The sequence below is a fragment of the Syngnathus acus genome, chromosome 6 (assembly GCF_901709675.1).
Source record: "Syngnathus acus chromosome 6, fSynAcu1.2, whole genome shotgun sequence".
Taxonomy (NCBI): domain Eukaryota; kingdom Metazoa; phylum Chordata; class Actinopteri; order Syngnathiformes; family Syngnathidae; genus Syngnathus; species Syngnathus acus.
Genome location: NC_051092.1, coordinates 9,242,507 through 9,269,051, shown reverse-complemented (window position 1 = coordinate 9,269,051; position 26,545 = coordinate 9,242,507). Strand labels below are relative to the sequence as shown.

The 26,545-nt window shown below is 42.5% G+C and overlaps 3 protein-coding genes across 11 annotated transcripts in view; 2 read left to right on the top strand and 1 right to left on the bottom strand.

Annotated features, from left to right (window-relative positions):
• Positions 1-6,943, top strand: part of abcc8 (ATP-binding cassette, sub-family C (CFTR/MRP), member 8) — a 36,723-nt gene extending 29,780 nt beyond the window's left edge. For 5 of the 6 annotated variants that reach the window (XM_037255332.1, XM_037255329.1, XM_037255330.1 and 2 more), the window contains 12 exons: positions 1,014-1,180; positions 1,652-1,879; positions 2,157-2,249; positions 2,373-2,475; positions 2,745-2,858; positions 3,156-3,276; positions 3,435-3,565; positions 3,633-3,711; positions 3,790-3,898; positions 4,477-4,580; positions 5,132-5,265; positions 6,337-6,943. In XM_037255332.1, coding sequence (XP_037111227.1) covers positions 1,014-1,180; positions 1,652-1,879; positions 2,157-2,249; positions 2,373-2,475; positions 2,745-2,858; positions 3,156-3,276; positions 3,435-3,565; positions 3,633-3,711; positions 3,790-3,898; positions 4,477-4,580; positions 5,132-5,265; positions 6,337-6,627 — 1,674 coding nt within the window. In that variant the 3' untranslated portion in view covers positions 6,628-6,943. The remainder of the gene's footprint in view (positions 1-1,013; positions 1,181-1,651; positions 1,880-2,156; positions 2,250-2,372; positions 2,476-2,744; positions 2,859-3,155; positions 3,277-3,434; positions 3,566-3,632; positions 3,712-3,789; positions 3,899-4,476; positions 4,581-5,131; positions 5,266-6,336) is intronic. The other variant, XM_037255331.1, reaches the window with a different exon arrangement.
• Positions 6,944-7,621: 678 nt separating this feature from the next.
• kcnj11 (potassium inwardly rectifying channel subfamily J member 11) lies at positions 7,622-9,433 on the top strand. Its single transcript, XM_037255333.1, has one exon. It carries the CDS (start codon positions 8,040-8,042, stop codon positions 9,195-9,197), a length of 1,158 nt encoding a protein of 385 aa, XP_037111228.1. The 5' UTR covers positions 7,622-8,039; the 3' UTR covers positions 9,198-9,433.
• Positions 9,434-14,297: 4,864 nt separating this feature from the next.
• Positions 14,298-26,545, bottom strand: part of mob2a (MOB kinase activator 2a) — a 42,421-nt gene continuing 30,173 nt past the window's right edge. For all 4 annotated transcript variants that reach the window (XM_037255337.1, XM_037255336.1, XM_037255335.1 and 1 more), the window contains exons 2-5: positions 21,881-22,041; positions 18,967-19,060; positions 16,578-16,702; positions 14,298-16,058 (exon numbers count right to left, since the gene is read on the bottom strand). In XM_037255337.1, coding sequence (XP_037111232.1) covers positions 15,736-16,058; positions 16,578-16,702; positions 18,967-19,060; positions 21,881-22,041 — 703 coding nt within the window. In that variant the 3' untranslated portion in view covers positions 14,298-15,735. The remainder of the gene's footprint in view (positions 16,059-16,577; positions 16,703-18,966; positions 19,061-21,880; positions 22,042-26,545) is intronic.

The following is a 26,545-nucleotide window of genomic DNA, read 5'->3' as shown; positions in this document are numbered from 1 at the left end:
GGGTCATGTGGCAGCTAAGGACTCTGAAAAACACCTCACCCTATTCCCTTTAATATTTGTTCCACTCAAACACACTTCTTATTGTCTCAAGTAGATGATAAACCGTGCGCTCGATGCCAAAGGATGTTTGAATAAACGTCAACGATCTCTGCCAAATTGATCTAATCTCAAACTTCGACACAGCCAAGTCCAGTTTCAGCTGTCAAATATAATTGCTTAGCTACTACTGTCTCCGTCTTTTCTTTGTGGTGTTGTACGGCTGCCAGACTGCTGTCGTGCAACGCACACTTTGTATTGACAAAGTGCCAATAAAGGAACTGTTTGGTGTTCCTAGTGTGATTCATGTAGTGCGCTTATTATCAATCTTGGCAACAAGTCAATCCAAAGTCAGTGCTGATTTATGCAGATTTGTCTATCAGGTGCTTTGGAAAAATCCATTGTAGAAGAGAATAATCTTTTTCAATTTAACAAGTTATAATGGCTTTAGCTAAATGTTTTCACGGTGATCAAAACATGATAAGATAGTGAGGTGTTTTTGTGTCTGTTTACACAAACTTTGCTCTGTTGTTGAGTTTTTGCTTAGAAGATTTTCTGCATTCAAATATAAATTTACTACATTGCTTGGCTCCAGTGTGCCACATTACTTATCGACTTCTAATTTGCATAGTGGTATAACTACTAACCTGGCGTGCAAATCACAATGACTTTGTTTACATGCAGTCAATCAATATTCATGTTAACTAATTCCCACCGAGATGGACTTCATTATACAATTTCTGCCACGAGCTGCTAATCAATTTCATATTCACACATTCATAAGTGTAAAATTGTATATCTTCATTAGACTGTGAATTAGATTGGGCCTATCTGAAAGTCTGAAAATGATCGAGTGCCACTCCGGCCCTGCTATAAATATACTCTGTATGTGTGTAGTGTGTCAGGATGGCTTTAAGTTACTCTACTTCAGTGTTATGGAATCTAAAACTGAAAACAGTCTTTAATTGCTGTTACAGGATTGCGGCTTCAGTCACTCGTGGTATCTTTCGGTGTTCAGCGTGTTATGCTGCCTCGGCATCATGTTGTGTTTGGCCTCCTCTGTGACTGTGGAGTGGACCGGCCTAAATGTGGCCAAGAAGCTCCATCAGAACCTACTGAACAAGATCACCCTGGCCCCCATGAGGTACATACAACTCTCTATGTAGCAGTTTGATGCTGATGTGTTAAAGAGATTGACGATGTTTATGTTTGTTTTAAGAGCAGACAACACACTTAAGGGCACGCTTTTTTCGCCCCATTACTCCAAGCACCATCTGCTTTCCTTCCACAAAGCCCAGAGACATTTGTTACATTGACAGACTGTTGCACATGTCGCGTGTAGACACACATACGCAAGCACATGCACACACACACACACACACACACATTTGAAATACAATAACACGTGCTAGCATCTCACGTTAAACCTCAACAACTTAGCTGAGGTCCAAAGCTAAAGTGGCATTACAATAAGATCAAGAGGTCCTGGATTTGAGTCTCAGTTTGGGCCCTCCTACATAGTTCGCACCCAAATTACAAAAAGATGCAAGTCACGCTCAAATTGACCGTAAATGTGAATGTGACAAAATAGTTAGATGACTTTTTTTTTTTACAGGTTGTTTGAGACCACACCACTTGGCAACATCCTCAACCGCTTCTCCACAGACACAAATACGATCGACCAGCACATCCCCACCACCCTGGAGTGTCTTTCTCGCTCCACTTTGTTGTGTGTGTCCGCCCTGGGGGTCATTTCCTACGTCACGCCCGTGTTCCTCATCGCCCTCCTGCCGCTGGCTGTCACTTGCTACTTCATCCAGAAATACTTTCGTGTGGCTTCCAGGTGAGATTGACAGGGCCGAAGCGTGTGGGTCGGTGTTTATGCAAGATGCATGATGACACCAAAGTTCCTTGGACCTACATAGCATCCGTTCCATTGTTTGAATTGAAAAAAAGAGGAAAGGTTGCCCCATTAACCATTATGATGAAGGTGTAACGTGAGTGAAGTCTTTCATTGACTTCATTCCGGACAAATGTATTGGGACATTTTGAGTGTCCCAATTAGCCTCATTTTGCCGAACTTTGCTTAGGAATCTGTTTTTTTCTACTCTTTTGCAAAGGGACCTGCAGCAGCTAGAGGACAGCACCCAACTGCCTCTGCTCTCCCACTTCTCTGAGACAGTGGAGGGTCTCACCACCATCAGGGCCCTCAGGTGAGCGCACGAGCTTCTTGAATGGGCTCATGCAATTATATCAGGAATATTCTGGTTTCATTGTACTTAGAAAGATCCCTGCTGGTTAAATTACAAAAAGAAACAAGTTTTCTTATCCTTCAGGTACGAGCCCAGGTTCAGACAGAGGTTACTTCAGTTCATAGACGCCAACAACATCGCCTCGCTTTTTCTCACAGCAGCCAATCGGTGGCTGGAAGTCCGCATGGTAATGACTTATTTATATTTGTCCTGGTCTTGTTGGCTCTCGCTGTTAGGATTACAAAAAGTATAGTTTACGTCCATCTCTCATTTACGACATGCAGCCTGGCTATGATGTTTTAATTTGGGGTTGCTCCGAGTGGAAATTATGGATCCCTGGACAAATCAAGACCTTTTATTGGCGTGTGTTTGGCAGGGAAATAAGCAGCTCATCCCTTTTTATTTTTAATACGCGCTGCAGCACGACATTTCTCTAATGACTTTATCTGCCTGTAGGAATATATCGGGACCTGTGTGGTGTTGGTAGCAGCTGTGTCTTCCATTACAAATTCGCTCAACGATGGGCTGCCTCCCGGACTAGTGGGGCTGGGCCTCACCTATGCGCTCATGGTGAGACTGTTTGTTGTTTGGATGATGGCTAAAGTGTGACCATTAGATGCTCTCCTGAGATGGTAAACGTGTCGCAGCATCCCAGAGCGAGACGCAGATTCAATGCAAAAATGTCCGCTGTAGGTGCTGCGAGTAGTCAATATCGGAGCAATCTTCTGAAATTGGTGGTATTCCATGCATAAATTATTATCATGTAAATTCATGTTGTTGTGCTATTTAAAAAAGATATGAATTTTTTAAATTCGATTTTTAATGCACTACAAGGTCATAGAAGCATCATCACCTTTTATGTATCAGGTGTCCAACTACCTGAACTGGATGGTGCGTAACCTGGCAGACATGGAAGTACAGCTTGGATCAGTCAAGAGAATTAACGGCCTCCTCAAAACGGAACCCGAGAATTACGAGGGTCTGCTCAGTGAGTTGTCCCTTGAATTAGAAAGCATTTGCAGTTCTATACCACTGAAAACACCGAATCTGTCATTTAAACCTGTCTCTAAGTACTATTAATCCACATATAATAAACACAAACTGTCCAGTTTGCAGTCACATGAATGCTCTTTTTGTGGTTGCCAGGCCTGTCTCAGGTCCCAGAAGGCTGGCCCCAACGTGGCGAGATCCAGATCCAGAATCTGAGCGTCCGTTACGATGCCACGCTCAAGCCTGTGCTCAAAAACGTCCACGCACACATCAACCCTGGACAGAAGGTAAGAAGGCTTTTGGCGAGAAGAAGAAAAAGCCTGAGTCAGCGTTAATGTTTACGTCGTTTTGCAGGTGGGGATCTGCGGCAGGACAGGCAGCGGCAAATCCTCTTTCTCCCTGGCCTTCTTCCGCATGGTGGACATGTTTGAAGGTTGGCACTCTCAAACCATCACGTTTGATGCGGCGCTTTATAATACACTTAATATGAATCATTTCTTTACTTTGACAGGGAGAATTGTGATCGATGACATTGATATTGCTAAGCTGCCCCTGCAGACGCTGAGATCCCGTCTGTCCATCATCTTGCAAGACCCGATCCTCTTCAGCGGCACCATTCGGTATGAAGAACAACAAACGACTGTTTTACCTGCAAAAGTTTTTGTCAGGTCACATTAGATCCGGTGACACTTGAAATAGAGAGATGAGAACAAAGAGCCTTAGTATGTTATTTTTAGACAACCGCAAAAGTGCCTGTACCAGCTTTCAAGAATAGATTTTTTTTTTTCCAAGTGGAACCTTTATGGTTGATCATGATCTGGTCCAGGGAGTAGTTTAACTTCCTTGTATTGGTACAATGTTCACCTTGGAAGTCATTGAAATAGAACTCATCTGTTCCCAAGTTAGAAAGGCTCACATTTTAGAGGTCTTTGAATCTCAGATCAGGTTTGTGTATTCTCCTTTCTCCGGCTTCCTTCCACACTCCCAAAATAATGAAGTGTCCATATGTGGAAATGTGATTTATGTTCACATTGAATTTTTTTGTCGTGTTATGTTGATAAGCTACGAACATTCTTTTCAATCGAATGTAAATATTTCATAATCCAGTGTGCCTTTTGCAGGCGTCCATTTAAAATTCATGTACGTTCTGCGTTATGCTTTAGTTTCACCTATTGTGTATGTGTGTGATCGTGTATAGGTTCAACCTGGATCCAGAAATGAAGGCCACGGATGAGATGCTTTGGGAAGCTTTGGAGATAGCTCAGCTGAAGCCTGTTGTTAAGTCACTTCCAGGAGGGCTGGGTGAGTTTATACTTGGATCTATTTTAGTGTGTGTACAGACATAAATGCAACACTGTTGTGACCTTGTCATGCCATAAACAATAGAATCAAAGGTGAGTTTGTTCCCAGGCATCCTCCATTGCACATCTGCTGTATCACAATACATGAGCATCAATATTTCAAATAGCCTGCAGATGCTTTTGATACACAGTGCCTGTTCTCAGGTGGCACTCTCATATTCAGATCACATCTAATAGTAGACTTCACCTTCATCTGACTTTCTCGATGAACGTGATGAGTGCCTGGTATGCTTACGACTTTATTTAGCTGCTCCGGGCTTGCTGGTTATCGCTCTGTACTTAAATGTTCTCTTGTAAGTGTCTGTCATGACCAAGCGGTCAAGGTGATTATTCAACATCGTTTGATGCTCACCTCACTCACTCCACAATGACAGCCTATCATTCGTCTGTCTGTCTGTCTGTAGGTGTGAAGGTTGTTTGTCTTCATGGAGCATTATTATTATTTTTATTTTGTGTTGGTCTTATGAGATTTTATTTGGAACGTGTTTCCAGATGCCAACGTGACAGAGGGGGGAGAGAACTTCAGTCAGGGTCAGCGTCAGCTCTTCTGCTTGGCAAGGGCTTTTGTGAGGAAGAGCAGCATCCTCATTATGGATGAAGCCACGGCATCCATCGACATGGCAACGGTCAGTTTGTGCTTATGGTGACAGTGTTTCTACAGAGAAAACGGTGACTGGGAGGTCACAGTGATATTCTGTCTTTATGCTAACTATAAAAAAGAAAACAAGGAAAAGGAGCTTGCGGCAACATCTTAGTAGGTGATTCACATACTAAGAAAAGATTTTCTGCAGGAGGACAGAATGGAAAGAGTGCAAATAAGAGGCTGAGGGCTGTTGCGGGCAGTCGGCTGTTGCTTAAGAGCATCTCCTGAATGCTGGTTGACAAAAAGTGACATTTGTGCTCACAATAACACAGTAGTGATGCCCTCGAGGAGACAACACTAATCTTTTAACTTAATTCACCCAGTTGGTCAATTCCATTGGAAGCAAAAGGGGGAAAAAAGCTTGGCACAGTGTGAGGTTTTATTTATTTATTTATTTATCTATTTATCTTAAATAATTACTGATTTTCTTAAAGCATTACATGGTGGCACTGTATAATCACAATAAATTCAGCTAAACTCATCTGATGGCAAGCAGACGTTTGGCAGATAGTGAACAATTCTTCAAAAAGAAGATTTAAAATGCTCATTGGCATTCCAAGTTGAAGCTTACTGCAAAAGTAACATAAAACAAAGTGAATTATATGATGAAAAGAACCACGTAGAAAAAAATTAGGAATGTCTCTTTCGTTGAATGCTACTAAACAACGCAAAACATCATAGATAGGCTAACAAATATAATGTGTGTTGCAGTTTATAATGTTTTCCAAACCAATGGTGAAATAATACATATGGAAAGATAAAATAACAGTGCTCACAGTCACATATTCTTTATAATTTTAATGAAATTACCATTATGTATGCTGCAACTGCCGGAGTCAGTTCTGTCTGTGTCACACTGCTCCCATGTGGCCAGCAGGAACTCAAAGTTGCTCTGGAACAGATGAATAGCTTTTCCATTAAGTTCAGTGAGGAAAGATGATTTGAGATACGTATACGTGTTTTGAGTTACGAGCACTATCTAAGAAACCATTGACTGATGAATTTTAACTTTTTTTTCATGACTTATAACCAAGTTTTTTTTCTGCCCCCATAGGAGAGCATCTTGCAGAAAGTGGTAATGACTGCCTTTGCTGACAGAACAGTGGTTATAATAGCAGTAAGTGCACACGCAGCAGTGTATAATTACCACTCCCCATACACACACACACACACACACACACACACACACACACACACACACACACACACACACACACACACTCTCCCCATACACGTTTGTTTCTTAAGTTGTCCCTCTCCTCTGTGCCGCACAGCATCGCGTCCACACTATCTTGAATGCCGACCTGGTGATTGTGATGAAGCGGGGGATCATCCTGGAGTATGATGAACCCCAGGCCCTGCTGGGAAAGGAGGAGAGTGTCTTTGCCTCCTTCGTACAAGCAGACAAGTAGCACAAGAAGAGAACATGTCAACCGAAGGAAGACATTCAAAGTGCAATTGATCCATGGAATATTTACCTTTATTTTTTATTCATACTGTATTATATTTGTAAATAACAATGTGAAATGGTTGTTAATAAAATATATATTATCATTGAAATAAAAAATATATTAAAATATATATTATCACTGAGGCTAATGAGGTGCTCTTGACTCTAGAGTGATCTACATTGACACTGCCACATATTCATATTCTCATGGGTGTCACAAGATCCTGCAGGAGCCATTACTGACTTGAGAATGCTCTAAGGTGCCTGAAATAGCCACGGCATGACGACCTGTGCCAGTCACAACTTAGTATTCCTAAAACACCAACTCCTAAAACATTTGGTACATCAGATTCTTTCATTCCTTCCCTTTGTTTAATTTTACTTTCTTCTTCCAAACTGCTTTTCATCCTTTCGTTTCCCTTAATTTTTTTTGCCCTTCCTTTATTTTTATTATATTTTCCTCATTTTCATCCATTCATTACTTTCTTTTTCCTTCCTTTCTAAAGACAGCTTTAATTAAATCCATATAGCAGTGATTATAACTTTTATACTGAGTTATGAATATTGCTCATGGTTGTCTTGTTTTTACTTCAGTTAAATTGATATTGTGGTGTCTCCTCTAGTTCTAGTAAGTTCTAAATTGAATAAATAACTATTACTTAAGTTCTAGTAAATATCTGGATGCTAAACAATTTGAGGCTTTAAATACAAAACAATCAAATTAAAAGCTATAATTCCGGCAGTAACGGAGCTTGTCGTCTCAAACGAGAAATGTCGTATGCCTGTGACGTAATCAGAGGATCCCTTGTACTCTTCAAGACGTTTGCTACTGTCCATAACTGTCCCCCTTTGTGCATTCTCATTGAATTCCCAGGAAGGGCATGACAGAGATTGTGGAGGGAGGGTCTCATGCTATCGAGCAGGAGTGTCGGCACAAAAGGAAAGTGCATTAGGGAGATTGGCCGGCAACAATAAAAACTATTGGACACGGTTGCGTCTAATGCGTGTGAATGCGCACTGGATTTCTCTCAATGCCGTGTGCGCCTGCTGCGCTGGTGAGGTGCTGTTATTTATTTTGATGGTGGTGGTGCACTCTGAGTGACGGTGGCAGCTGAGGACGAAGGACAGGAATCCCCACATGGGACGTCAAGCCACTGACTGGGGGGCAACGTGAAGAGAGCGCATAGCTGGGACGAACATGAAGGCTGCGGCCGAGCGAAAAAGCGGACAGAAAGCTGCAAAGCTATACTAAAAAAACAAGACGATTTTATTTGTTCCTGCCTTTGGGGGCGTAATGCGTGAGAGCCATGTTGTCCAGAAAAGGCCTCATTCCGGAGGACTACTTGCTGACACGCTTGGCCGAGGATGTCCAGCAGCCCAAGTTCAAATCGAAAACGAGGAAAGCCCGCTTCGTGGCCAAGAACGGCACCTGCAATGTGGCGCACACCAACATCCGCGAGCAGGGCCGCTTCCTCCAAGACGTCTTCACCACTTTGGTGGACATGAAATGGCTCCACACGCTCATCATCTTCACCATGTCGTTCCTGTGCAGCTGGCTTCTTTTCGGGATGGTCTGGTGGCTCATCGCCTTCGCGCACGGCGACCTGGACCGGCAGCCGGACGGCTTCGTGCCGTGCGTCACGGAGATTCGCTCCTTTTCGTCCGCCTTCCTCTTCTCCATCGAGGTGCAGGTGACCATCGGCTTCGGGGCGAGGATGGTGACGGAGGAGTGCTTGTCTGCCATCGTCGTGCTTATTATGCAGAACATCGTGGGGCTGGTTATCAACGCCATCTTGCTCGGCTGCATCTTCATGAAGACCGCGCAGGCGCGCCGGCGCGCCGAGACGCTTATTTTCAGCAAGCACGCAGTCATCTCCGTGCGTAACAACAAACTTTGCTTCATGGTGCGCATCGGTGACCTGAGGAAGAGCATGATCATCAGCGCCACAGTGCGGATGCAGGTAGTAAAGAGAAGCACCACCGAGGAGGGCGAGGTGGTGCCCCTGGATCAGATCGACATCAACATGGACAACCCGGTGGGCACCAACGGGGTCTTCCTGGTGTCCCCGCTCATCATCAGCCACGTGATCGACAAGGACAGCCCGCTGTACGCCATGTCTGCGGCGGACCTGCTGCACGACGACGTGGAGATCATCGTGGTCCTGGAAGGCGTGGTGGAGACCACCGGCATCACTACGCAGGCCAGGACCTCGTACGTGTCCGAGGAGATCCTATGGGGGCAGCGATTCGTGCCCACCGTGTCTGAGGAGGACGGCATATACGCGGTAGACTACTCCAAGTTCGGCAATACGCAGAAGGTGCCCACGCCGTGCTGCAGCGCCAAGAAACTGGACGAGGTGGGCGGCATCGCGAGGTTTAAACTCACCGAGGGCGTCACCTTGCGGCCGTCGGTGAGAAGGCGGCGGGCAGCCACCATAGCCCGGCGCTCCAGGTTGGACAGTTGATGAAAACGTGCTTTCTTAGAACGAATACGTCAATGTGGACGACGAGAATGTACTCGTGTGCTATCGCTGCAATTCCAGACAATTCAACGTGATTTATAGAGCACAGATAGTATCTCCACTTTGGGAACCAGTCCTAATTTACTTGACGACAGAATAGCCCTTCATGTCAGCCTTTTGAGATATTTTCATTCAACATGTCTGTTTTTAAGTTTGACCTACAAAAGTTTGCGCAATATGTTGTACTACCCGAAAGTGTTGGAATGGCAAGCGCAATTATTTCTTTTTTGTTGTACTGAAGACTTGGGTTTATGATAAAAGATGACTATCACACACGAGTTCAGAATTGCAGCTTTTATTAAACGTGTTGACATTTAAATGTGTTAAACAAGTCAGAACAGAACACCTTTTGTTTGAAGCCACCCACTTTTCGAGTGAGCAAAAGTATTGGAATGGACGTGGCGTAACCCTTGCTTGCGAAAGCTGCATCAAGCCCCCTTCGCAATTGATTTAACCTGATTGCTGCTTCATTTGAATGGTTTTTACAGGCCTTTACTGCATGCAACCTCTTTCACTTGTTTGTTTCTGTGAGTTTCTCCCTTCACTGTCCTCTTTAGGAGGTGAAATGCATGCTCAAATGGTTTACAGTATTTTACTTGGCAGTCCCAAACCTTCCACATTTCCTCTCTGATGAAGTCCTTTGTTGTGTTGGCAGTGTGTTTTGTGTCATTATCTTATTGCATGAAGCTTCTCTCAATTAGTTTGGATACATTTTCCTACAAATTGCCAGACAAAATGGTTTTGTAGACTTTAGAATTCTTTTTTTTTTCTCATCAATGAAGACCAGCCAGTAGTGTTGGCTCGTGAGTGAACGATTCGTTCAAAGGAACGAGGTCTTTCAGTGAACGAGCGTGAACGAATCAAGTGATTCGTACTTTTTTCAGTTTATATGACTTCAACCTGTGGGTGTCGGTAATGCGCATTGAAGCTGGTGCCACCTCGCCGCAAAACTAAACGAAGAAGATAATGACATAACTTCCTGTTCACGAACGAGTCGTGAATTGCATTTCCCGTTCACCAACTAAACGGACCTGTGAGTGAACGAGTCAGTGAGTGAGTGATTTGCACTTCCAGTTCATCGCGAGAACGGATCAGTGAGGGAACGAATCCTGACTTTCCCGTTCGCGAACTAGTAAATGGGTGAACTGCCTTCCTTCCCCCCGTGCATCAACGGATCAGTCAGTGAACGTGTTGCGTCTCCCTCCTGGCGTGAACTATGTAAGCCAGAATATAGATTTACGATTTGCCAAGGAAAGAAAGAACCACTCACCACTTATTTTATGCACGTTTTTCTCCAAGCTAACGGCTAACTTTCTTGCATGAAGGGATGCGCCGTTATGCAACAACGGGGAGATTATGCTTCTCTTTGGGTAATCTTGATTTTATAACACTTGTAGTAGTTTTTACATAACGTGTATGCATATATACGCCTCAATATTGTTATCCAATATATCTACTGCAATTTCACATTAGATTGCTGGTTTGAAATTTACTTGTAATATTATTATTAATATTATTTTTTAAATAAACATATTTGTTAAAACTTGTCTGGTGTTTTATTCCTTGTTTTTATATTCGCCAATTAAAACAATCAGACATTTGGTTAACTGCTTTATATGACAATATGTGTTTTACGTTGTTATAGGAGTTGATGTCACCCAAAATAACAAATGTCGGCATAACGGATTTTTTTTTCAACCTTTTATTCAAACACAAACACATTCGGTATAATAACACCATCAACTACAATTCAACAAATACAAAATTAAAACATCAATGTCGGCATAACGTGTGTCGGCTGGCATAGCAGCATCGCTGTCTGTCACTCAGCAGCAGCGACGTCACATATCAAACAGCCAATCAGAAAGTGGGGGTGAGGGCGGGTGTGGCACTTTTCACTTTCACTTAAACTTTTTCCCTAATGAAGTGGCCTGTGATTAGGGACACCTCATGGACACTTCAATAGGTACACTACACGAGGTAAAAATAAATAAATGAATAAATAAATAAGAAAGTGTAGCGAACGATTCGGTGAACGATTCTTTTGAACAAATCTTTTGAGTGAACCTATTCTAAAGATTCAGTTGAACTGGAATGCACATCATTAGTACAAAAGAGTGCAGATGAGTGGGACTGCCAGGTCGAAATAACCGACTGGTTAGTGACATGGGCTCTTGCTCGGTAAGATCTTGGTTCGATCCCAGGTGTGAGCATATACCTAAATGTGCTTTTAGGATTGGAACCTCGCTTTGTATAAGTATATGCATATGCAAACAAATGCAAGTATTTATGTAGAAATACATAAGGTCTACACTCTTTTCAAGTGTACCTAATAACAGGCCACTTTATTAGGGAAATATCATGGTCAAAGGTCACAGGTGTCAAACTCCAGTCCTCGGGGCCGCATTCCAACATGTTTTCAAAGATTCCCTCGTTAAGTGCACCTGCGTGAAAAGTTTTAGCTCCTGCGGAACGTGAAAGGGGCTAAAACTTTTCACGCAGGTGTGTTTAACGAGGGTAACTTGGAAAACATATTGGAACGCGGCCCCGAGGAGTAGAGCTTGACACCTGTGACCTTTGACCATGATATTTCCCTAATAAAGTGGCCTGTTATTAGGTACACTTGAAAATGGCGGTGTACCTAATGGAGTGTCCGTGTGATTCCCTCGTTAAGTGCACCTGCGTGAAAAGTTTTAGCTCCTGCGGAACGTGAAAGGGGCTAAAACTTTTCACGCAGGTGTGTTTAACGAGGGTAACTTGGAAAACATATTGGAACGCGGCCCCGAGGAGTAGAGCTTGACACCTGTGACCTTTGACCATGATATTTCCCTAATAAAGTGGCCTGTTATTAGGTACACTTGAAAATGGCGGTGTACCTAATGGAGTGTCCGTGTGATTCCCTCGTTAAGTGCACCTGCGTGAAAAGTTTTAGCTCCTGCGGAACGTGAAAGGGGCTAAAACTTTTCACGCAGGTGTGTTTAACGAGGGTAACTTGGAAAACATATTGGAACGCGGCCCCGAGGAGTAGAGCTTGACACCTGTGACCTTTGACCATGATATTTCCCTAATAAAGTGGCCTGTTATTAGGTACACTTGAAAATGGCGGTGTACCTAATGGAGTGTCCGTGTGATTCCCTCGTTAAGTGCACCTGCGTGAAAAGTTTTAGCTCCTGCGGAACGTGAAAGGGGCTAAAACTTTTCACGCAGGTGTGTTTAACGAGGGTAACTTGGAAAACATATTGGAACGCGGCCCCTCGAGGACTGGAGGTCGACACCACTGGTTGAAGTGAAAAGTGCCACACCCGCCCTCACCCCCACTTTCTGATTGGCTGTTTAATCTGTGACGTCACTCGGACACTCCATTAGGTACACTGCCATTTTTAGGTGTTCCTAATAACAGGCCACTTCATTAGGGAAAAATCATGGTCAAAGCTTAAATAAAAGTGAAAAGTGCCACGCCCGCCCTCACCCCCACTTTCTGATTGGCTGTTTGATCTGTGACGTCACTCGGACACTCCATTAGGTACACTGCCATTTTTAGGTGTTCCTAATAACAGGCCACTTCATTAGGGAAAAATCATGGTCAAAGCTTAAATGAAATTGAAAAGTGCCACACCCGCCCTCACCCCCACTTTCTGATTGGCTGTTTAATCTGTGACGTCACTCGGACACACCATTAGGTACACTGCCATTTTTAGGTGTTCCTAATAACAGGCCACTTCATTAGGGAAAAATCATGGTCAAAGCTTAAATGAAAGTGAAAAGTGCCACACCCACCCTCACCCCCACCTCCTGATTGGCTGTTTGATCTGTGACGTCAATCAGACACTCCATTAGGTACACCACCATTTGTTGGATTGTAGTTGATGGTGTTATTATACCGAATGTGTTTGAATAAAAGGTTGAAAAAAAAATCCGTTATGCCGTTTGTTATTTTGGGGGACACCAACTCCTATAACAACGTAAAACACGTCATATAAAGCAGTTAACCAAATGTCAGATTTTTTTTTAATTGGCGAATATAAAAACAAGGAATAAAACACCAGACAAGTTTTAACATAAATGTTTATTTAAAAAAAAATAAAAATATTAATAATAATATTAAAAGTAAATTTCATTCGTTGAACGATTCGTTTGAAAGAATCTTCTGAGTGAACTGATTCTAAAGATTCAGTTCACTTCCAGCCAGCCATTCCAGACGCAACTACACTTTGCAAGCCCACGCCACAACATTACCACCATCATGCTTCACAGATGAGATGTGTTTTGGACCATAAGCAGATCATTTAATTCTTCTTACTTTCCCCTTTCCATTAGGTAGAAGTTCATCTTGGCCTCCCCAGTCCATAAAACTTAGTTCCAAAACCTTTGTGGCTCATCTCTACTTCGCAAAAAAAAAAAGGTTTTGGTGATGAGTGGTTTGCATCTTGCGGTCTGGCATGTAGTCTATATTTCTTCCTTCGAAGTCTTTATTCATGATGTAACTCTTGATGGTCGCAGCAGAATGAATTCTGAGGTCTACAAAACCATTTGTGTTTCAATTTACAGAAAAATGCATCCAAACTAATTGGGAGAATCCGCCGTAGAAGTCCCCCCATGCAACAAGACAAGAACCAAAATAAACATTAAAAGTGGACGGTCTTAGACTGGCCAAGTCAATCACCACACCTTAACCTAATGGCGCATGTATTCCCCCTCCTGAAGATAAATGTATTGAAATTATTTCAAAAAATGCTACAGAAAAAACAAGGACAGATTTAGAATCATCTGAAAAAAAAATCTAGGAAAGTTAACTTGCTTCTCTGATAAAATAAAAAATACTTATGATACTATGATTTTGTAATGCAGTTGAATGAGTGTCATCACTTAAGTCTAGTAAATATGTATTGCTCGTTTGTGGATGTCAACTGGGGTAAACCGCTGCGGACGTCAATATTTTGAGACGATCAAATCATGATGCAAACATTTTACAAACATCTCTAATAGACACATTACGGATTATGAACACAACATGACACTGCAATACAGAGACGAGACAGTGGATCAGAATGGCATTTTTCTTTTATTAGATTATAATCAGCAGAGCTTGAAATATTAAATTGCTTTTAACTTAGTTAATAATTAAAATACATAAAAACAAGAGCCAGAATAAAGAACCCTGCAAATAAAGAAAACAAAAATAAATTAAAAAAGAGACAAATATAAACTCAATCCTCCTCCACATAGAAGCTGTCTGACAGAAGTCCAAGCAGAAGTTGTTTTTCTATGTGTCAGGATAACTATTGTTATTTCCAAACTATCTTTCCTTTCATAATCTTTAAAAACAAATCTTAAAAAGGGATGTGGGAAACTAAACAAGAACAACAGAAGAAGAAAAGAAGGGTTTGCAGCTCGCCACCAGCACGCTCTGCACCCCTTCTCGCCACGTTGGCATGTGTGGGACTGCAGACGTGACATCACATCTTGGTCCTTCTGTGCTGCTGGGGCAGGTGTGTGTATGTTTGAGTGGAGGTGGGAGGAAGCGGCGGCGTGCTGCACAGAAACCAGCAATCCACTGCAATTCAGACACCAGTATGGTAAAGTATCACCATTTCGCTGATCAGATTAAACATCTAATCTACAATCTTAAAATGTTCATCTGTGTCCACCTTTCTGCGCATGTTCATCTTTTCTGCCCTCTACAGGGAAGTAGGCTACACAACATGTTTGTAGGGGGGGCCACGTCATCAGTACGCGAGGGTCGCGTAGAAGAGTTTGACCAACTAAAGGGACAGAGATTGAAAAGAGAGAAAAGCCTCTCTGGCAGCAGTGACATACTCTCTCAGGTCCTGAGTAGGAGGTGCATGAAACTAAGCCCCACATAAACAACCCATATCGGGACTGGCTAAGATTAGCCAGCGTGGTGCTTCGTGTTGTCGGAGGAGGCCAGCAGAGATGCCTCTTGTCCGGCCGACACAAACACCGGGCAAGAGCAGGTCCGAGCAAAGTCAAACCCCCCTCGTGTACACAGTGTGCTAGCGAGAGGATAGACAGGAGGGCCAATCACCACGCTTGCAAGACCCCCTACATAAACACACACACACACACACACACGTTCAACCCAACCAAACAACAACCAAATTCGAACAAAATAACTCATCAAAAGTAAAAGTGAAGTGAACCCAAACATGAAACACAGCTGTGGTTTTTTTGTCCTAGAGAAGATGAGAGGGATGGTGTTTTTTCTTTTAATCCCTGGGAGAAATGTTCTCGCCAATTCCTGCTGGCGTTACAAACCCCTGGCTACCACCCAGCCCCCCAAAGCCCCCCCCTTCCCCTTGTCCTTTCGACTGGTTGGTTGGTGTTTCAGCGAAATACGCAAGTGTAGTGGAAGATCTGTCAAGTCCCGCTGGCACACCGCGGCAGGCAGCCAGGCCGTCTTTCCTTCTCTCCTGTCCTATCCTCTGTCGCCCCCGGGCCGGCATTTCGGCTGCGCCTCCGCTCATCTCTCCGTCACGTGGTTATGTGAGGACGGGGAGGGAGACGAGGTCGGTGAGGAGGGGGCCGGCGCGGTCGAGGGCGGCGGAGGGGCGGGGGCGCACAGGATTTCGGACAGGTCGTCCATGATACAGGTCTCCTTGGGATCGACTAGGTTGAATTCCCTTACGAAAACGATGAAATGTGCATAGAGAGTGTTCAAATGGCCCTGGAGCTCCAGTGCCACCGTCTCTTTAAAGTGCGCCCAGTAGAGGTGAGCCAGCACGTGGAACAGGTACCGGCAGATCTTCTTCACCAACGTGTCAAAGGAGTTGGGGAATTCTTTGCCTGGGGGCAGAGTGAGACAATTAGGAAGTGGAAGAAACTTGCTTGTGCTTTCTTGCTATGTTTGAGTGGCTGACCACTACCCGAGGCAGCAGGGGGCAGCAGTGCAACATTTGGAGATACACTGTGCCCAATTGCACACAAAGGGGGTTGGTTGTACAAAGGATTAACATCACGATTGTATTTGATATAAAAGTATTAAAGATTGGATTTTACAAACTTTGCTTTTATATTATTCAGAAAAAACAAACTGGATTTATTAGATGCTAACTAACGCATCATAGCAAAGGGTGCCAATAATTAGGGAGTGCAGTGTATGGGTCAACAAAAATTAATATCGTAATAATTTACAGTGCAACGAAAAAAACAGTGAAATTATTGTTTGAATCAGCTTTAAAAATAATTTTAAGGGACACATAAAAGCATGTCTTTTATGCTATGGACCTTTTTAGACCATTTAAATTGTGAAATTGGGTTATTTCCCAATGGGCCTCATCTTCCTTTCTTGAGAAGTGCACTTACCATATTTTGTAGGAAAGACTTCCTCATCTGTGACCAGTTTCTGACAAAGACTCATAACAAGGTCAACATATTGTGGCGCAGTGCACTTTGTCTTCTTCCCCTTTTCATCCTGCCAGTAGTATGTTCTGGACAAAAACCAACAACAACAAAACATTCATGTGTGTTGCAAATTAACATTTGACAGTGGAGGAGCAGCGTGTAAATGAGGTCATCATGAATCATGTAAATGTTTTCCTTCAAATGTTTGAGGAAGGAGCAGCTGTGACACGCAAATATCTCTTGCGACAGTCTTTCATACAAACTCGAGAAGAAACAACTAGTAGGTGATCTTTCATCTACTGCTCTCTACGATCTCATTTGGGGAAAGCCCCAATATGCGTCACCCTGTGGATGACATCAACGTCTTTTCAATGGACACAATGGCTTCTCTCACCTGAGGGAAACTTAGTAACAGTGAGTATTACATACATTAGTTTCTGGGGGGTTTTCCGCTCCTCCTCGAAGTTTTACATAAGTCAGAACACACACTAACTGATGCTAACACAGTACTCAAGTCACCATTCTATTGACTACTCGTAGGCAATAAAAAAAAAAAACAATCAAGCAAACTCCTGCAGTTGATTGTGTGCCGTTTTTGTGAGACCTGTTCCAAAACTGATGCATCCTCAGCCTAAGGGGTTTAGAGATGAAGAATCTAAGTGATGCCACATTCAAGCCAATAAATCTTAACTGAAATATCTTAACTGTCGTTGACTTTTTTTTTTTTTTTTTTACACTTCTCAACAATTACTTTGAAAATTGTCGATGCACGTAGTTTTAGCCTGGAACAAATGGTTTTCATTGTTATATAGATCAGGGAAAAAGTGTGACTTTTCTTTCAAAGATCAAAACTCAAATATGAAGTTAAAGTTAATGTAGAGTTCAAAGAACAGTACAAGATATTGTCCCGTTTTTTTCCTCTGCTCCACATAAAAATTTGTTCAAATGACACGCCATAGCTTATAGAAACATTTTCTTCCCCAAATAGTATTTGGGCAGGGGCACTGACACCACAGCCGCCAAAGACAAGCAGGAAAGGGCGGGCGGGTGATGAAGCTTACATGACGAAGTGGATGGAATGGGACAAACACAAAGTGTCATCACTAACAAATTGTGTTTTGCTACTTTAATAAGCAGCCTTATGACAAGAAAGAAACAAAAAGTGATGAATGTGTCCTCTTTTTGTCTTTTGTTCCTTTTACTGTGCAAGTCTTTGGCAGTTTGCAATGCGTGGTTGCAGGTGTCACACTATTTACACAGATGTCACAGCTAGTCCAGACCAACCTTTCCACCCTGCTGCGAAAAGCAAAGCCCGACTGACGTTGCTGTACCTACACAAAACGTACTTGTTACTGTTCCTCCATCTTGCCTCCTCATCACAGTGCATTTGTCAGGATGTGGGAGAGCAGAGGCTCAGCGGCGGCTTAAGGTGACAGCCGCCGCAAAATGACTGTTGACTGAGAGGTTAAGTCATGACAAGCTCTTCTTTCACAGGGAAGCGGGTCATGTGTGTATTGTGCCTCAACGGTTGCTTGTGTCACGTGTGCATGTGAGCAAGTAGGTAATCTGGTTTTTCTTGTGCGCAGAATACACAGGATGCACAAAAGGCAGCTCCTTAAGACAAGGCCACACACGTTAAGTCTGGAGTACACCACCCTGACAGGGTAAACTAGTTAGATAAATGCACTACTTATAATCAGCCACCTGCACATTGTTATATTGGACAAACAGTCCGCCGGTGTACAAAAGGCGCCAACTGCCATACAGGTCTTCTCAACTGTTTTAACGGCACACACATTCTTCCTTGGTGGGAAATGTATGCACGTGAACGTTTGTTTATTCAAAAAGGTCCTTCTATAACAGTGGTTTTATATTGGCGGAAGATGACAAGATGTTGGTCACCTTCACTTTGTTAACTGACTTAAGTTCACATTCCAAGATGGACATTTGTGGAGCCTCCAGCTTGCTTGTGATGCTCAAATTGGCTTTAAGGGGAAGTCAAGTCAAATCTTTCCTTTACAATAAAATGTTCTATGTGCCCCCTCTAGTCTAAATATCGTATACTGATTAATATAGTGCTTTTTGCAATATGAAACGAGTAGAATAATCCGACCGTACTGAAACTTGCTGTCTACAGAAAATAACCACATAGTACCACATGGTTCAGTTGCAGATGTCACATGACTAACGGCAAAAATCAGGTGAGGGATATTTGGACTAGTGGGGGCACATTATGATACACATTTCTGACTTCCATTTTAAAACTTTGTTGTTGTTTTTTTTTTTTTTATGGAGTGACCTTTAAAGGTGTCACTATTCAGGCTAAACGTGGCCCGCCCCTATTACTCACGTGTTGCATGCTGTCATGGCTTGACAGCTGTCCCCGGTGCAGAACTCTGAGATGGTGCTGTACTGCAAGTTGATAAGATTGAAGAATGTAGTTGCTGCAGGAACGAAAAAAAAAAAAAAAAAAAGGTCACATAATGCCAATGTGAGTTGTCATTTGCTGCAAACAATTATGGTCTCTTAATAATGCTTATTGACGTCACAAGCTGCTTGTGGACTGTCAAACATGAGTCACAGTCACAAGTGGCACAATTAACCAGTAATTAAACCCTCAAATGCTCGTCTAGTTTGATTGAAGTCGTAAATAAATGCAAGGCAAGGGATTTCAAAGAAAGGACAGAAAGATGTCAATTAATGTTCCCCAAACTCTGAAAAGCGGCTTGGTCAGGTGGAAGCCTGCATTCTTGTTGCCAGATAAAGAAATGTGTTTGCGTTTAAACACAACATTGATGATGACTCACAGTACAAAAGTAATGCACTCTGTTTGCTTATTATAGCGGCAACATTTAGGTTAACCACTGGTGAGCCATTAAAGCATTTCATGCTAAGATGTACCTGCAGGGCTTCCGCAGTTGAAGCGTTACTTTCATAAGCCCCCTCGTCTCACTCTAGCGTGGGAAAACTTGTCCAGCGTGTTCATGTGACTGCCGTGCAACGTGACTCACTCTTATCTCACCACAGAGTGTCGGTTGCCATTGCCGACAGATGGCTATTGAAATTGTGGAAATATTGTTCAAGCTCAACACAAATACTGAGAATTCTCAATGATTTATTACCAAGTTTGTCAAAACATGAACAACTTGTGCTGAGGCTTAAAAACCAAATGAAATGCCAGCGTGTACAAGTCCAAGCGCAACTTTTCTGACTTGCTCTAGATAGAATGTTAATATGTGAAACGTGTTTTAACACGTCTCGTTTCTTTCTTTCCTTTCAATCTTGCGCAGCCCTTGTTGAATACCAGAAAAATCAGGCAACAGTGTACTTTCACAATTCCAGAACTTCTGCTCATAAGGACTCGCGTAAATGTAGCCAAGAAGAAAAACGGGTAAACAGGATTGATAGCAAGGGATGGAGTTGTGGTGTGATGTGTTTCTGGGTTAGGGTTAATTTTGTGCCATGTCTGGATCCTGTTAAAGGTTTGGCTCTGTGGTTGCTACACCTCCAGCGGCTTCTCTTGGCTGACATTTTCACTTTCCACCTTTTTGCATTTCCAGAAAATCTCCTGCCTTGTTTTTCACCTGGCACTGCTCAGTCCCCTTATAGTGACAAAGGTGTTTTGGCACTTTGATATTACCGTGGACCGAGTCCAGCCGCGAATAGCTGATTGCTGCAAGTAACAAATTATTATGCGCTCGTGGCTGCTGACACTACAATGCAGTGAATATAAAAATAATGTTGGTGTTTTGCTATGAAAATAAAACAATTTGATGTTTTTGTCACTTTTGAGTCACAAATTGTGAGTCGGTGAGTTTTCCCACAAATAACCAATAGGTGAATTTGCAAACAAACTGCCATTGCGGGGCTCAAATCCATTTCAATAGGAAGTTAAAAAAGTTATGCCCGGCATAATACACCGTTTCTATGATGGGAAAGACCATTTGGAAGAATAAAAACAGGATTTTACCTTAAATTGAACAACATTTATTTATTTCCAAACAAAATATATCCAATTTCTTACAGAAGAAATGTGCGCTATAAATAAAATGTTCTTCCGTTTTAACTTTTCTTAGCAAGTTATAGTGTCCCATCAGCGGTGAGCTATTTTTAGAACAGACCCTTGGGCTACTCATGTTGTCCTTGTAGCTAGGAGAAGCCACTGGCATAATTTTTTTCAAATGTATATTTCTTAGCATAATGCACATTCATCAGAGATAAAAGGGGATCCATGTTTGCAGCCCATCTCCAGAACTGTATCTCTCCTGACGCTAAGGGGGGATGGGGGGGGGCTTGACTGATACATCGGGCTGCTGAGAAAGCAATTCATAAATATATTTTGGAACCTTATATAAAATGCTGGAGAGGCTTAACTAGGGCTATACGGTGTCACGCCATCTTTGCCCTCCTCCTCCTCAGTGCATAACTGCTCTCTACTCTGAGGAAGCGGAAAAAGTTAATTGCAGGCAATTAACTTCAAAGAGCCAACTGGTTTCCACAAATCTGCAAGCAGCCAGTCATATCGTGCCCTGCTACTACATCCCCTCCCAAAAGACAAGGGCAGATCGTTACCGCTGACAGCCAGTGTTGCAATCGTTGTACAAATGTTAACCAGTATTAGAAGTTAGTGAAACCTTGAACTTTTTGAAACCACGGTAAACTGACAAACTGGGAATCAGCCAATGCCCACCCATAACCAAAAAGGAATACGAAGGGTGTGAACGTGAAGGCTGTCGAGTTCTTCCACAAGAGCCTCATCCAAGCATACTTTATTGGACTTGGCTTGAACTGTTATTACAAAGGCTGAAAACACGTACAGTACGTGTCCCAAATGTCTAACGAGCCTTGTTCAACATGTAATCCATAAAGTAATTATTATTTAGGAAGTATATCTCAACACTTGTCCATGAAGTGCATAGGTGTCAAAGTCAAGGCCCGGGGGCCAGATATGGCCCGCCACATCATTTTATGTGGCCCCTGAAGACAAATTGTGCATCAACTTCATCTGTCAATACTAAAGTTACAAATTGTCTTCACTTTTAAAAAATACAGAAATTGCTAGCAATTTTTGTCACCATTGATCTTTTAAGAAGATTTGAACAGTTTTATTAGTCTCCGGTTTCAGACTTAGTTATTCATCAGTTTGTTGATGGTCATAATGGCCCTCCGAAGGAAACTATGACTACGATGCGGCCCGCGACACCCCTGATTGTAGTGCATTGTGTAAATGATATTACTTTCAAACATCAACCAGCATCACTTACTGTTGCTGGCGAGCCATTCGTGGAGGTCTATTTCTCGGGGCAGAACCACCAGCTCCTTTAGGTCAAAATCCACCACTCGGATCTTCGTGAACTCTGGCTCTAGGTATTGCTTCTTCTCTTCTGCTGGAGGCTTCTTTCCATTTGGTTTTGTCTTTGACTTCCTGTCAAACAGAAGAAGAAGAAAAGTCAAAATATTGCACTTTCATGCAATTAGGCAAATTAAACCAAATCTTATTTACATAGCACTTTTCAGGCATCACATTGGCATCACAGAGATAAAATTGTATTTGACAGAATGTGGCATAAGTGAATTGCTTTTTGAATTGCTTACGGCAGTTGACAGCCAAATCATCCAAATGTTCAAAGTGAGGAATGACACTTTGCAACGGTGGATTGATTGGATTCACACCCAACATAGACTAAACAAAGAGCCTTGTGTGTATGTACATGACCCTTCACTCTAACCTCTAACCTAATGTCACCTCTGGAGCCGCAGACGGCCATCCGCGGTGCCTTGTACTTCCATTGCTAGTTTTAGCACAGGAATGTCACATCACACTTCCTGCAATTCGTGGGCTACAACAGACCCCGGTCCGACTCTCACCCTGTAGCAGCGTAGACGCTGCGATCTAAGGGCAAAGGTTAAATGACTTAATGCGCGAGTGAGTGTGACAAACAAACAGAAGCTAATGGGCTGGTGGGCAACCTCTACAAAAAGTAGAGGATGTAATTAGTGCACAGAATTTTTCATCCTGATAAAAGTAATATATCTTAATCATTTATATATTTTTTCTATATATCTTTTGCTATTTGATGATAAAATATATAGTTTGTATAGTAAACACACAGTTTACACACAGTCAAATGTATAACAAATATAATGAAATGAAACTAAAATCCAAATCTCCATTCGCCAAACAAACACATTTTTGTGCAACTCTTTTTCAGAAAAGTGAAAAGAATTCAGATGAATACAACAAAGCTTCAACTAGTAACGTTTAAGAATACTGGACTTCCCACTGATCTGATTGGCTATATAACGGGACTGGGCGATATTTTGCACAATTTTGTGGTCATTGGCCAATCCGATCAATGACGCAATTGGACCCTTGAATTGAGCCATCACAGTCGCGGTGTTTTCCCACATCTACAAGTTTGGCTGCAAACACCACCTCATCTCAATGCCTATGTACACTTCCATTGCATGACTAGCAATTAAATGAAGACATTATATTTTACTGTGAACATATTGGGAGCTAACCAAAAGAAAGCTAGTTTCTATATCCGATTGAAGAGAACGGTGACTCATTTGGAGCAAAGATTATTTTTATATAGAATATTTTTTTATTCTGCTCACTCCACTCAGCAGGAATGAGGAAAAGGAAAAAAAAAACAAAAAAATGGCATGAGACCTTTAACCACTTTTTGTTTCTGCGACCATGTCACATGCTGAATTCACCTGAGTCTCTATAGTTGGCAGATCCTGCTATAGAGTTCTTGATGACACTGGATCATGGATTTTTTTTTTTCCTTCCTCACAGCGCCTTCTATTTTCACTACTTATGGGCTGCACTGAAGTACCACAGTGTTTACAGAAACAAGGAGAGAGGTCATTAGAACCAAAATAGAAAGAATTCTTCTTCAATGTATTCTTTGAGTCAATGGACATAAATCTGATAATTTTCTGTGACAACAAGATATCAACATTGCTAGTTGGGCAATAATTGATCTTTAGGGATTAATGTCGACTTCAGACAGCGACCAATTAGGGATTGACATTCTCTATTTGTACTTTGTCCTTTGCTCTTAGTTTAATAATAAAAAAAAAATTAATAAAGGTTTTCCGCTCTCTTCACCTGTCAAAACAGCGCGTTGTCAAGCAAAGACTAAGGCCCCATTCTTGCCCCCTCTTTTCATCTTTGCCTGCCCTTTGCCTTCATCTCATGGCAACTAACTGACAATCCCACTCTTTCACTTCTGATCAGACTCATTTTGGTTTAAATAATAGCAATGCCTCTCTAGAGTGCATACCCTTTTTCTATTCCTGCTTCCTTTTTTTATTCCGAAATATACAAAGTAAGCGAAAGCTACACAGCGGTACTAACACATTTATAGAACCTTGCGTCATTGGTCTTCTTGTTGCATCTTGTGGCTTAAGCAGAGCAAAGCGCTTCATCTCCAGATAAAGTCAGCCTCACATTACAAAGTTTTTGCAAATAGGTTCCTCAGAAATCTTCGTTTGCCCTCCCCCTCTCCACTCCTTTCCTTTAGAAAACATTATGTTCACCAAGCTATTTCCTGCCGCTTGTTTCATCATTTTCCACACAAACACCTCCTCTGCGTCGAGTGAGGATTTGTGTGGTGAGGGGAGGTGAATTTCTGGAGCTGTTAGTTTATTTTAGGATAAATAAAACCCCCTTAATAGCAGAATTCCTCCTCCCCTCATACGTGCATGTCTGCCCTCACTACACACACAGCTTTGCCTGTTCTTGGTAAGGCAAGTCTTTGCCATAAAAGGCAGCAGATGCCCGTTTCGTCTCACCAGATCTGGGCAGCCCACAAGACCAAAACCAGAACCCTGCATATGGAGAATGGACTGTCTGCCGCAAGAAGGGACCCATCAACTCTCACAAGTCAAAAAAACCTAGTGTGGAAACATACTAGGGTCATGCTTTTTTGCTGAGAAAAGGTGGTGAAGGAAGCAGACATGCTGGTGTTTATCAGCAATAAGGACATCGGGTTTGTATAGTTGGGTGACATGTATGTCGTTGCAGACAGAGCTATGGAATGTCTGACCTGGCAGCTGTTCAACTCCATCTGTTAGCCACTATCTTGCCCCCTTTCACTTTCGCTAGCAGCAGCACGACCCCCTGCCCACCAGTCATCTTTAGTCACAAGTGCCCAGCTTACAGGATGTTCAAATTCAAATATTGGGTTGGACCGACTGAATATAATGTAATAGATATTCTATTTCAATCGTGGGCGATTGCACGTTATGAAGAAACACAATTTATGTTGCAAAACTGTTTGTTCTTTGTCGACATGTATCAGATGTACCGATTGAGATCCGTCTTCTTTTTAAAGGCAATAACTTTCATCAACTAATCAAGCAACCAATGGTAAGAATATTATTTCTTAAAACGTCTTTGAAATGAGATGTTTAAATATGTGCATTTTCTGGATTCACATTATTTAATCTGTTTCAGTCAAAAACAGGCTCAGAGGATGCTGTGAAAGAGAACAGATCAAGCTGAAATAAATAGTTGGATTTGAACGTACCGACTGTGTCGAGCAAATAGACGCCTGTGGTTTCAAGTAGTGAAACAAGTACATCATTATTGCTTCAATATCTCCTGCCCCCCCTTTTCACAACCCACCCAGCTGGTCACAACAGCTGTGTTCTGCACATGACAAGCTGCATCACAACAGACCTCAAGACATGTCCACGCCAACAGATCATATCATAAACATAGGTCATGTGTTTTGAGGGTGTCCTTACTGTGATCAAATCACATCATTCTTGAATCATATAGGCCGTGTATTGAGATATGAATCAAACTGTCTTTTATTGGAGATATGCACACCTTTAGAGATACAGCATGTATACCAACAGTCACCAACTAACCCTGACTCAGCGCTATAGTGTGGTAATGATGCAGGCAAAATATTTGCAGGTACTTGCTTCTTCATGGGTGTGGGCTTCAAAAAGTTTAATCACGTTTCATCACCCTTAACAGGACCTTTTCATGAGCGGAGAGCAGCATCTGTCAGGAGGATCCATTTCCTCTAAACCAGACTCCTGGAAGTATTTCAGGACCCAAATTGAGCATACAAAACTGTTCTCTTCCCTGAAACAACCACAGACCGTTGAGACCAGCTTGGTCTCTGCAAAGCAAAACCACAGCAGCCATTACGGGGCTAAAAAGAGCCCAAGCGAGCACGTTCAAGCTCTGTTGGTCTGTCAAAGCTTTTGCCAAACTTTACGTGAAGACTCAAAAGCATCTATTTCAAGATGACCTCATCAGTTTTAGTTCTGTTGGAATGAGATAAGCAGCACGGGCAAACATAGAAAGCACAGCAGCTGCCTCTACTTAATCAGGAGCATCATTGGGGGGTGTCAGCCGCAACTGTAAATCACTACATGAGAATTGCAGCCAGGGAACAAGCCTAAATGTGCACACACTGTTCCAATTCAACAATTTCTACTGTCCCAACACCACTCAGCCAAATGCTGCTTCCCCTTGTCATCCTGTGCTAAATCCCATTCAGTGGCTCAAGTGGCGGCAAAGCATCCAAGGGCCCCCTTGCTATTACTATAATAGAACCTCATCAACATCACAACACTAGTGTGTGACGAGAAAGTGTGTGTGTGTGTGTGTGTGTGTGTGTGTGTGAGAGTGTGTGTGTGTGTGTGTGTGTGTGTGAGATTGGAATTGTTAAGCACCTGGCACAAGGAAGGTGTTTGTGGGAAGCTTTGCTCAGACACACAAATTGATCACGATATCTGTCAGACTGTAGAAACTAAATCAAAGTCACACAAAGGTGTTGACATAAATTAGTTTAGTAAGCAGTCAAACATAACGAACATGCTTCAGGGTTTCCCATTTTGCCCCCCAAAAAAAGCAATCCACAAAGGAGGAAAAACAGGAGCTGTAAAAAAAAAAC